Source organism: Epinephelus moara, chromosome 18 (assembly GCF_006386435.1).
Source record: "Epinephelus moara isolate mb chromosome 18, YSFRI_EMoa_1.0, whole genome shotgun sequence".
Taxonomy (NCBI): domain Eukaryota; kingdom Metazoa; phylum Chordata; class Actinopteri; order Perciformes; family Serranidae; genus Epinephelus; species Epinephelus moara.
The window spans coordinates 32,959,500-32,972,755 of record NC_065523.1 but is presented as its reverse complement, the minus strand read 5'-3'; the positions used below and the strand labels follow the sequence as shown (position 1 = coordinate 32,972,755).

General features: G+C 41.8%; 1 protein-coding gene across 2 annotated transcripts in view; it reads right to left on the bottom strand.

Moving 5' to 3' along the window:
• Positions 1-4,145: 4,145 nt before the first annotated feature.
• Positions 4,146-13,256, bottom strand: part of cdc42ep1b (CDC42 effector protein (Rho GTPase binding) 1b) — an 18,216-nt gene continuing 9,105 nt past the window's right edge. For both annotated transcript variants that reach the window (XM_050069992.1, XM_050069991.1), the window contains 2 exons: positions 11,509-12,059; positions 4,146-5,551 (listed from right to left, as the gene is read on the bottom strand). In XM_050069992.1, coding sequence (XP_049925949.1) covers positions 4,929-5,551; positions 11,509-11,962 — 1,077 coding nt within the window. In that variant the 5' untranslated portion in view covers positions 11,963-12,059 and the 3' untranslated portion in view covers positions 4,146-4,928. The remainder of the gene's footprint in view (positions 5,552-11,508; positions 12,060-13,256) is intronic.

Below are 13,256 nucleotides of genomic sequence, written 5' to 3'. Positions count from 1 at the left end.
TGTAGGCATATGACCACACATAATCTGAGGGGACCCCTCCATTATTGACCCCATCAAACAAAATGGGGGCGCTAGAGAGCTCATTTCTTATCTAGGCCTAACCGCCATATGGATTTTTACTAAACTTGGTAGATATGTAGAACAGGACGCCTCAAGGTGACTGGAGAAATTTAACTCTAATTGGCAACTGGGTGGCGCTATAACAACAGAAAAATGCTTCAAAATGGCTAAAATGCGACCGATCGCTGTGGCTCCCCCTGTGGACCAATGTTTTGTTTTGTTTTCTAATTTTTGGTAGGAGGATTGGCATAGGTAGAAGGTGACAAAGCTACCAATGGGTATGCACTAGTAGTGATAATTATAATAACATGGACATAAATGAATGAATGAATGACTTAATTTCGAGCCCAAAATGAAAAACAAACAAGACAAAGACAACAGTGTACGCAAAGGAGTAGGTAGATGTAAAACCTTTATGTCCTACTCCCTACCCCTTTCTTACATTTCTTTTTTTAACTTGTATATTATTTCAACAAATTCCCAATTTATTTACAACTAATATACAACTATCCCCAGTCTATTTACCACCCAATTGAATAAATGAGTAATAAACCCAGTCTACTTACAGTCCAAGTACCAACCAGTGTTACAAATAAATATGCACTCCCCTAACAAAACCTTTCCTCATCTATATATCTGCCAAAAATATCTTTTTGAATAGTTTTTTAAATTGATTTATATTTGGGCTTTGTTTCAGCTCATCACGTTGCCCATTCACAAGTCCACCCCAAACACTGAAATACACAGACTCTTCTTAGTTGTATGAATACATTGTTTTTTGAAATTAAATTCTCCTAAATTTTAACCCCCCTATTATATATTATTGCAGTCAAAAAATTTCAATGGATGTGACTTTAAAACAGTGTGTTGGTGTGTTCCCTGTTCCCCACACTGTGAGCTGTCCTGATTGCTCTCTTTTGAAGGATGTATAATGGTTGTAATTTGCTTTTGTAAGTGTTGCCCCAAACTTCTACACAGTAAGTCAAATAGTACAAGTGATGAACACAGAAAGTGCAGTGATTTATGGTCCAGTACGTGTTTTGTTTTCCCCAGAACTGCAATACTCTTTGCCAACTTTGTTCTTACAATTTCTGTAAACGTTGAAACATAAAACAAACATGGCAATTCAATATACAAGGACATTAAAAAACTGTTTAAAACGAGGATTAACCATAAATCTTAAAATCATGAAAAATGAAAAAAGTCATAAGATGAAATAGATTATAAAGTCATAAAATCATGACATCATAAAATCATAGAATTGTAAAAGTTAAGGCTAGTTACAGGCTAAAGTGAACAGATTTAAAAGTGAATTTGAAAATATTTAGTGAGCTAGCTTCCCTGATATCTATAGGTAGTGTGTTCCATAGCTTTGGGGCGTAATTGACAAAGGATGCATCCCTGATCTTCTTCTGACTGTTGCTGGGAACCTCCAATGGAGATCTGCAATGTAGCTCGGTCCAAGCCCATGTAGGGCTTTGAAAACAAGGAGGAGGAGCTTAAAATCAATTGTAAATGTAACAGGAAGTCAGTGTAGAGCAGCTCAGACTGGCCTGATGTGCTCTCTCCTCTTGGTTGTGGTTCATAGCCGAGCTGCAGAGTTTTGAACGAGCTGAAGTCTTTCAGTGGTGTTTTTTGGGAGGCCAGTAAAATGTGTGTCACTGCAGTCAAGGCGGCTTGAAATAAAGGCATGAATCAATTTCTCTGTATCTTTTTTATTTATAGCCTATGTGTGGTGAACAGCTGCCGTTAACACACTGAATTACACAAAATCCCATTGGCAAACATAGCTCAACACACTGACTGTCTCTCTCGTTGGCTCTCTATCATCTCTTGTGACAGAGTCGGTGTGCTCTGCAAATTATCTCATTACTACTCTGATGAACAGTAAATTAATCAATGCAAATGCCATATTGCTGTTTTCCAATACTCTAACTGCAATATTAACCATTAACCATTTGAACAGAAAGTAAAACTGGCTGGAGGGGGGCTTTAAATAACCGGGTGCTACAGCAATGCAGTGTAAGCACTAAGTGGCATTCTCAGGCTGATGATTCAGAGCTTTTAAGCCTCCCCCCAAGTATTGCTTTTATTTTCATTTTCATTAAAGCCCCTTTAGGCTATCAACAGTGTGCTGCAAGACTCTTATGTCATACAGTTAACTATGTAAAGCAATCCTTATTTTTAATTTGCCGTACTTCTATAAGTATTACACTCAATCATCACAAATAACCTAAAATGCTGTTTGCTTCTTTTATGACTTTTGTTTTCAGGAATACTCCCCACTCTTCCAGAAGCTTTGATAAGGCCTCCTCTCCAAACAGCAGCTGGAAGTCTTAAAGGACCAATCCCTTTGTGTCAAGGAATCTTGGGAAGACTGTGAGCACTGTGCTGGATTTCTCGGGATCATGAATCACTTCTGTCTGTACTGAAAGGTTTGTCTTGTTTCTATGAAAATCTGTTCAGTGTCTGTGCTGTGCCTCTGTAGAGATATGGCCTCCCTACACTGATCTCCTCCTCCTTTTTCTGAACTGTTAATGCAACAGTATTACACAACATTTCTGGTGGTGGTGTGTTCTATATTAGCAGAGTTCAAATAGACAATGTGTGCCTTGTTTGGGGAGAAATATTTAAGGGTGGGTGGTGCTGGTTACAAATTGCTTGTTGTAATCTGATTAAGTAGTTACTGGGTCACCCCTCTTTAAGTTTTTATGGCTATTCATTCATTCATATGAATTCATATTTACTCAAATTACTCACTGCAAGAGAAACAATCCCGTCATGGACTGGGACAACATGAAGGTCATCGGGTCAGAAAGTAACAAATTCAAACGTTGGATCAAGGAGGCCATAGAAATCAGGAAGCGGGCCAAGGACACCATCAACCGGGATGAGGGGGCTTTTATGATGTTGCACACCTGGAACTCTCTCTTTCAGAGACCATCGGGCGGCGGGGGGGCGTGACCTGCCTGGCAGATCGGTCACGTCTTCAAGGAAACACCAGCTGATAAAGACACGTCACGACGCACGTCAGATGACGCTTCTGAAGAGGACACAAACCTAACCAATTCTGTCTCATCTCAAACAAGCCTTATGCCAGCAGTTTGCCTCTGTATGCAGGGGAGCATAGTGGGGCTCCTAACTGACTGCTTCTCAGACAGCCATTCAATCTGAGTCTACTGAGTTCGTCTTTCTTCACAGTCTTCCCAGAAGTCATACTGGGTATGCATGGCTGGCAAGGGCATTAGTCTCTCCCACACAGATCTCTCTGTCTTGATGGCTGTTGGTTTCAAGTGGTTTCATGCCATTTAGATGAGAAGAGACAGTGAGTTTTTTTAGGGAATAGTTACCAAGGTCAGACCTCAGTGACCTCATAGCTGGCTACAGCCATGGTTATACAGAGTAATTACTATAAAACCCCCATTTTACCAAATTAGTTATGGTTCTTAAACTGATTGTGTTCAAGATTCTTGGAACCTTGGTTCTGTCTAGTGAACCAGTCCACATTTTCACCAGTCTAGAAATGTTCAAGGATGTGTCCTTAACGGAAGCCATTGCACAATGCACAACAGAAGTAAACAATAGTAATACAATCATGGATTACACTGAGTACCTGCAAACTTTTGTTCTGTTATTACAGATATTTGTTTTTACCCCAAAAAACAGCATGGACCAACTATTCATGAGACCACTGACTGCACGCTGTTTTATTCTGACTATTTCTCACTTGACTTCTCCATCTTCTCTTTCCAACCTGTAGAATATGACAGTGATGTCATCACAATTCGCACTTCAGATCAAGACAAACCTGCTATTTTTTGGTTCCAGTTGAGAACAAACTTTTCAGGTTCTTGCGTAAGTTCTTTTTGGTTGAAGTGCTCTGAATGCTTCAAAATTAGGTGCAGGAACCAGAATGGAACCGGGTATCAGTGGACCCAATCTTAACCTCATGAGCATTACTTACCTCGTGCCCCCTCAAGTGGTACATGGTGCCAAAACAGAACATTTCTAAAGCTTAACAGCTGTTGAGGGAATTAGATTTAAGTTCACAATGTTTAAAAAAGAAAGCAGACATTTCGAATCAAGCATTTATTACATCAGCCATATCATTTTAGAAAAACGTAAACTAATACTGATAAAAGCTTGATAAACAATCCTATATAGATGTTACAGGTGCAGTCATCTCATAGACACTGGGGAGAATATCAGCTGTAATTGTACAACTAACTGAGTTTTAACACCATTATTCCTGATAACAGTTAATTTATTCACAATATACAGAGGTTTTATCACAGTTGTTATAAAACTCTGTTCCTCAGATTCAGCTTGACGCCTCAGACCTTTGACCCTGAACTTCCTTATTTATGTAAAGACACTGAACATCATGATTATGGAGTAGGTGATTATGTACACTGTGAATAAAAAATAGAAAAAGTCCATTCAAAATGTATGGGGCTCCACTGTAGTCTCCAGTCACAAGTATAGTTAATGCAGGTTTTAATCTTTGTTACTAATAAAACTAAAAGTCATTATTACATTATCAAGAGTTTGTCCTGACAGGAATCCATTTTGTGATGTCAGAGTCATTCAGTGACTTATATGTTTAGATTAGTTTAGATAGTAGTGCACAGAAAGGGGAAGGTCCAGAGTCAAGATCATCATCAAACATCCATTCTGCAGACACTGAATAAACACCAGGATATGGTAGCTGATCAATGATGTCCCCTGTGAGAAGAGGAAAGATATTTCTATGGACAAGTTCAGCCTCTGTGACCAGAAATGAATCCAGAACGCAGGTCACATGAAGTTTTTGTTTATTTGTTTTATTTCATCGATGCAGTCCTTACTCTTTTTCCAAGTTTCAACATCTAGACTTTGATCTCTTCCTCCTCTTCAGAAAAGGCATATGGTGTTTTGTGGCTTTGGGAAAAAGCAGGAGAGGTGGTGTTGATGCTCGTCCTTGATCCCCTTGTGAAGGACCCTCCACCATAATGACGAGACAGCACGTCAGCCGCCCTCTGAAACCTCTCTGCCTCCATGGCAGGCTCCGCTCTCTGAGGAGACCCAGCACATGCGTCTGGTGTCCTCTGTGACCTCCTCTCCTCCTCTTGCTCTGTCCAGTTAGAGCTACAAGAGTGCCCCCTGTTGTTCATGTTACTGCTGAATGACCCGCTTCCCATGGAAGGATTGGGAGAAGTCATCAAAGGGCTCTGCACAGGCGTCTCTGCCAGAGAGCCGTCGTCCTCTTCTTCTTCCTCATCTGCTGCCTGGCTGCGATTGGACATCTGAAGGCAGCTGGGGTTGTCAATCAAGCTCAGTACCTCAGTCATAAGGGAAGGGCCGAGGTCTACAGTGAACGAGGTGAGGGAGTCTGAGCGTGTCAGTGTGATGCCTCCGCTGTCGGTTAAAGACCCTTTCCGGACGTCTCCATCTTGAAACTGTCTGTCAAGGCGAGAGAAGCGGGGCAGAGTGACAAATCCAGACTGCAGACCTGCAAACAGACAGAAGAAGGAAATACACTGCATTCACTGAAATGATCTGAACTTATGACATAACATAATGTGAACATACAAGGCAAAACACAGCCTGGAGCAGCCTTTAACTGTGCAAACAAACTAACATTTAAACACCACTGTGTCGTCATCAGAGTCAAAATGGACAAAGACAAAAGGCAAATATATGTAGTCACAACCCAATTATTTGAAGGCATTGTTTGTTTCTGTAAACCCCAGATACATTTGTACATTATTTTGATGTGAAGCAGTGATTAGGTTTACAGACAAAACCACTTGGTTATGGTTAAGAAACGATAATTTTCTGTGACATATGGCACCGAAGCTGCTGGAAAGGCAGGGCAGGTGAAATACGCCCAGATTTGCTGTCACAAACACCTTTGGGAAACACTACAATGTGCTGCTTTTAACACCCAGGTTTGCTACAGAACACCCACCACTTGGTTATGATAAGGAAAAGATCATGTTTTGGCTTAACACCCATATTCAGTGACACAAAATCCACTGGAAAAGCAGGGACGGGTCGTTGATAAACACCCAGTGGCTCAAATGCCTCCATATGTGAGAGAAAATGCTCAGCTTTGCTCGCTGAAACGCCTCTGGGAAACGACACAATGTGTCAGTGAAAAACACCCAGGTTTGGTGCCACAAACGCCACTGGGAAAACTGTGGTGCTGCAACAAGATGCTGTGATGTGTCAGTAAAAAACACCCAGGTTTGGTGCCACATATGTGGCTGGGAATCACAATGATGCGCTGTTAAAAACACCCTGAATTTGGTGCAACAAACCCCGATGGGAAATGCTATTAAGTGCTGCTAAAAACACTTTGATTCATTGCAACAAACGCTGATAGAAAAACTCTGTAATGTGCCGCTAAAAACACCCAAGTTCAGTACAAAACACCAAGGTTTGTTGCCACAAATGCTGCTGGGAAATGCCGCCGCTAAAAACACCCAAGTTCGGTGCCTCAAACACCGATGAAAATGCTGCAAAGGTCTGCCAAGTGGTTTGTTGGTCTTGAACAGTGGTCTGCAGCTTGGCAGCTGTCTCTCCAAGATGTCATGCCATCATCCATCCCCTCCACCTCCAAAAGTCAAAATTAACTCATACTATGTCCGCGTAGAAACGTTGACATACTACAAATAAAACGTACAAATGTAACAAATCTATGGTTTGCAGAAACATACAACGCCAACATTTTCTTCTGGCAGCTGGGCTGGTAGTCAACCTACAACACTGAATAAAACGTCAAGCAGGATTTACAACTCTATTACAAAGTGGATCCAAGGGTGGGAGTTGCCATTGTCAGTGTCCAAGTGCAACAGGCGATGCAATACCATCACATCTGAGTTGTAAAAAAGTGCTAGTACTGCATCCATCACATGTAACAAATTCAAGTAAATATGAAAAATTGGTTCTTCATTCAGGCCAAAGGGCTCAACTGTGTTAAGAGGCTGCATCCAGTATGCCTTTCTGCAAAGCAATAAGTTGATAATGTCACATCTAGGAGAAGGTGAAATATTTTCTATTCTCCAGAACTTAAACAATGCTGCAGATATGTGACTCTTAAAGGTACCTCTAGGTTGTCCAACAAATTTGAAACCACAGGGACATGTAGGTTGATTAGACAGCCAGGGGACAGTGTTAGGTTTGTAGTGTTGTGTGTGTATGTTACGACTAATGTTTAATGGGTTTATGTTGTTGGATTTAAAGTGAGGTTTTTACTACATTTTTAGCTGGAAGCCGCTTTGCAAAGTACAAACTTCTGAAGGGAAATCCAACCTAAACAGAACTGACATTGTGCTTTTTTAGGGTTTTTTAGACTGTAAGCATTCATAAAGTTTCTCTTTGAGATACAAGCTACATGCAAAATAATTTTATTTGAGGTCCCCATATCCCAGTAAACTTTCTTTATTGTCTCTGATTAATACTTCAATTCTTTACTGTTACACAGAGATACTTGAAAGTTATTCATTGACCTGGACAGCGTCACTGAAACCAATTATGTTGACTGAATGGACTTGAGAGTCCTCAAAATGTAAATCTACAACCTTCGCTCATGTTTGGAGCTACATATTCTGAAGCTTTGACTGTAAATATCACACTTTTCAAAATAGTGATTTTGACAGCATGTTAACTGAATCAGATTGTTTCAGCCGGAGACATTATTATCAACTGATTAAGAGGCCTTCAGTACAATCTGAGCTACTGTAAGTCTAGCATTTAAATTCCTTCACCACAGGATGGCAGTATCTCACAGTGAGTAACCCACAGCTGTCTCTGTCTCATGAACAAACTTAATGTTCCAGCTGACAGTAGGAATCAGAGGGAGATGTAGAGTGGTCTGATGTCACTGAGAGGGGATAGAAAGGGTGAATAACACGCGAGATGACAAACAAATGTGAAGTGACTGGAAACTATAAATTGCAATGGTGTCTCATGCGCCCAGTAAAGACTCAAGCTGAATGTGTTGGTCTGATAACAATTGCAGGTTAAATTACGACGACTAAGACCTGGATAGGACGCTGTGAGATATTACATGTTTTTTTAATTTGTTTTTCTATGCAGTATGATTTTTTTTTTTTTAGTTTTGGCGATATGACAAGATTATCATTCAACACAATATTGATTGGCCACAATAATGGTCCTGACATGTCCCAGACAACAGAACGATATTCAGTTATGCAACTATATCTCTTTTTCTCTTGCTTTCTCTCCACTTCATCCCATTGTTGAAGCGTATCAAAAAAATAAGTAACAACATGCTAGTATATGTCTGACACTGTACATAATTACCCATGTACTGTGTTCACATTGCCAGTGACACTAGCTCCTTTTACACTGCCTGTTGAAGACAGGAATATCGCACTGCTATGCTGCCTGGATGTTCTGTATATATGATGCGATCACGGAATGGCAGGAACAGAGGTAGTACTAGCGCCAAACAATGTCAGTATAAATGGGACAGCCAGCTAGACGGGATCATGGGCGGCACGAGTGTGAAGTTTTGACGACGAGATCAGTAGCCATGTAACAGAGACAGTAAATGATTGTTATTGGCAGGTAATGGACTTAGCTACTGTGACATCACCTATTGGTTTGTGGGCTCCTGTTCTGAAGCCTCAAGTTTGGCATTTCGGCCGTCGCCATCTTGTGTTTTTTGGAGCCAGCAGTGACTATATTTAGGTGAGAGGCTGGTGCCATGAGGACGCAAGGGGTAGAACTAACTCAAAGCAGCTCACCCTGCATATCTTTCAGTCTTAATAAAATGTAAAGGGGTTGAATTATATAACAATTCACCCCCAATGCAGTTGTCATGGAGGGGGAAATAAGCTATAGTGATATAGCAGTGTATGGAGACTGACTAGCTTCTGGAGACAGCCTCAACAAGAACTGCCGTTTTTGGCACTTCCGTGTTGGCCTTATTTTACAGCCGCATAAACCATTTGAAAAAGGACAGCCAGAGAATGTGAATGAAGTGATCTGTAAGATGTGCAATAAACAAGTCAGGGCCAAAGATGGAAAAACCACAAATCTCTGCTCCCATCTGAAACCCACAGTATACGTCTGCCACAGACTCCTTTGACAGTGATCAACCCTCAATCATCGCGATTTCATAACGGCAGTAGGCATATATCACTGTTTCCTCATTCCATACATTAGTGTTGATAAATGTGTTATTGGATACCTCACCAATTGATTGATCTGATCTCTCTGGAAAATAGCGCTTACTGCCTTTACATTATGGCCACTTTGTGGACACTTCACTTTCTATGTGCATCTCTCTCTTTAGCTTTTTTTAGGGGGGGATGATAATTTCGTATACCATTGTTTTTCTTGAAGCAGTATCATCAGCAGGGGAATTTTAATATTGCCCAACCCTCCACTGTAATAATCTCAATTGTAAGCATTGCAAAAGAGTTGTAAAGCAGTGGATGATGACAACATTTTAAACAGAATAATGTAAATAAGAGCTGAGAGAATATGAAAAGATGGATGGAAATAATGACATGAACTAACAGAGAAACCCACTGATGACAAAAAGCCCCAATCATCCTTCAGATCACTAACTCTCTATGCCGGCTCCACATCACTCAGTTTGGGCAAATTCCTTCTGAATTGGGTAAGGAATCTGGAGAAGGAGAGGGGATTTCCAGTCCAGGCTCTGCACACTGCTGCCTGATAAGCTCTGATTGGTTAGCAGATATAATGAATGGTGTGTGTATGCTGTGCACTCAGGCAGTGACACATGAGAGAGATGACAGGAAAATGTCTGTTTCTTTCTTTCTCCCAAACCAGCTGTGTGTGTGTTTGTGTTTAGGGACCTAATTGTGTACAGGTGTTGCCTAGGTGATTCCAGATGACTCAGAAGAAGCCAGTCTTTTTTGCTGGAGAATGTGAGAGTGATGTTGAAAAGAGGGCAACCTCACCCTCTCTGTTTGTGTGTTCACTGACATTTATAGTGCTGTTTGCACCCAGTCAGCTTAGCAGCTCTTTATGCTGTTTGGTCTGCTGGAGAGTGAATAGTGAGAACTGTAACTGTAATGATATATCCTAGTGCACTGCCAGTTTGGGGATTTTTTTTTCCTAATTTAAGGTGACTAATGCAGTGCTCATCTACCACTATCCCACTATCATTATGTATATTGCCTCCAAGTTTCCTGTAACCTAACGACGACAACAAAAAAGAAAATATTCTGACTATGTGCCTTCACCAGGATCTTGACATTTCACATTAGACACAGATGCAGAGGCACCTTTTGCGACAAAATGATACGCAACGGGCAGCAGCTGTTTCTGACACCACCGTCAACAACCAAACTCGTTAACAGGGTGTCTACAGATATAAGCAAATTAACTTTTTAAGACCTTTTTAATGCCACCTTATATGAAATATAAAATCCAAACCTGTAAGTACACTTTCCAAGCACACTGATGTCAGTTCAAAGTGAACAGTGAGGAAAAATTACAATACACAGTAAACAATTGGGTGAGTTTAAGTTTGATGTGTTTAATGTAAAAAGAAAACAAAATCTCATGGCTGTCATAAATGCTATTTATTATTGCAATTCTTTGTCATTAGGTCTGTCAGGCTGGAGAAATTTTCACAGTAATGTGACCGAAAATATTTAAGACTCATTGAATCTGAATTTGAGAAAATTTAAGACTTTTTAAGGCTTTATGAATCCGCTTTTATGTCTGGAGCCACCCGTCTACGACGGGATTGAGACAAACCCTCGTTGAGGACTTGGCTCAGATTAATCTGATCCTGTTTGATTCGGCGGACGAACGCATGCCTTTGCTGACGTCAACCCCAGTGGGATTCGAACCCTGGACCTTCCGACTTTTTAAGGCTTATATTAAGAAAAATTAATTTAACTGACCTGTAGACACCCTGGTTAAATACTGCTGCTTTGTGAGTGGATGTTGGCGTCAGACTCCGACTCACAGAGACACCCAGAGACACTCTTTGCAGTGGTATGATACGCACCAGGCAGCGGCTATTTCGGACACCGCTGGCAACTACCGTAGTATTAAGAGCAAGAAAGTCTGGGGTGGGCAAAAGGTGGATGAGTGTTTTACTAATCCTAACCATGTATTTTGTTGTCTAAACCTATGGAAAAAAACTAAATACGTGTTTTAGCCATTTGTTTGAAACCACAAACAAATGTCATAGAACAGAACATGAAAGCTTGTGTTAACCACAGATCTTATTTTAGGCATCTAATCAAAAAACATTCAAAAAACCCACTGACTTTGAGACGAGGGAAACGGAAGTCTAAAAATGATAACTAATTTTGGGGGTTTTAGGACTCATTCTTGCAGCAGTCTATCATCCCCTAAATAGACATTACTTTTCCGAGACCATGATCGTCCAATTTAGATGAGTTACGTAAACCATGTCCCATGCAGTAATTATCTGTGTTATCTCACCATATGTGCAGAGGGAGTCATCTGTCGTGCTGATGGAGCTGGAGAACAGCACCCTCTGTAGGCACCCATTGGGGGAGTCTATGTTCAGCTGGGGAAGGGAGATAGCGTTTTTGATGATGGGTGAGATGTCAGGTGGCGGGGATGACAGGTCACGGGAGCCCCCTCGCGGTCGAGGCCCAGAGTTCTTCCGCACATGCCGAAAGGTGCGGGTGAAGAACCCGGTTGTCTTGGAGCTGTTTGACGAGTCCGGACTTCCTGGCTCCCTGATGCCCCCATAGTTGCTAAGGAAGGAAGTATCACCAAACACGTCTCCGCCACGGCCCACATGCATAGTATGTCTGAAGTCACCCAGCGGCGGGCTGATCATGTCCACAGAGAGTTCGCTCTTGAAACGACGTTTCCCTTGAGAGCCCGATACAAGGCCCTTAATCCCTGGCAGTTTTCCCAGACTCATGGCGGCAGAAAAGTTGTATAATTTCCCTTTAATGTGAATGACAGCGTGTGAGCTCTGATTACATGTCAGTCAAGTTTAAATCCCAGTTCAGGGTCCACTGTAAAAAAACAGAGAGAGAAAAAAACACTTAAATGCCAAGACAGTGAGAACAGGAAACACAAATATGTGGTTGTTCAGTCAGCAGAGAATGTGTGTATAATCCATTCTCCACACGGCCAGAGCCAACTATTCATCTACCGTCGGCCTACGGTTTCCCTACACTGAGAGATGCCAGTATGGATATTGAGTCAATTTCTCTTCTCTCTCTCTCCTCGTCTCATACACAGTATGCAGTAGTGATCCTTGACTCTGAGCGACTCCTGGCAAAGAGAGCCGCCCTCCTCATCGGCCCACACCCTTTAGGATCATAAAAACGCATTCTGATCACACAAAATGACCAGAAATTACAGAAAGGCTTTTTGAATTCTAAATCTGGACTTTAATTTAAATTTCCGCCGTCGCCTTTTTGTGACCCATCCACCACCCCAACCTGCCTCCTTACAAAACTGTTCAGGACTGCTTCCTTGTTTTCTCCCGTCATCGCATTGGTTATGTGATCGTAGCCTTTCAAAATATGGGGATATGTACAAATCTGGGTGCATTACTTTTCATCGGAAAATGTGCAAACAGTTTCTGACTTCTGCGCCTGTAACAGAATCACACACACTGTGACAGGGACAACTGTATAATGTTGCTCATTCATGGGTTTAATGACAGAGTCATCCGCTGAGTGCTCCACCGTCCGTCAACACCCACCGGCTGCGTTTGCTGTGCAGAGCGGTGCAGCTCTGCCGGACAGGGGGAGTCACGAGGACCCGCGAGATCTCGCGAATTCACGCATAATCGCGCGATATAACAAGATGTAGTTTCTATAAACAGAACCACAAAACCAGAGGAGTAGTAGGAAGACATCTCGGTGCACCTCCATGATTAACATCTCCTCGTCCATGGTGTAAACGGGGTGAAATGACGCCTGAAAACCTCTGACCTATTGACTTCAGGCCTGCCTCCGTCCATTATGATTTTTCAAGGTGTAGTGCAGCTGCCTCCGTCCATTATGATTTTTCAAGGTGTAGTGCAGGGAAATATGATCCATCGTGAACACTGTATTTTATTTTGAAAATTAACCGGATGTTTTATTTTGTTTCTGTGCACAACTTCCTGCCCCGCACGATCTGCTCTGTGCTGAATTGCAGCGTTGTGCTCCGGCGTCCGGCAAAAATAGAAGTCCTGCGTATCTGTTGCGGAGGGCTCC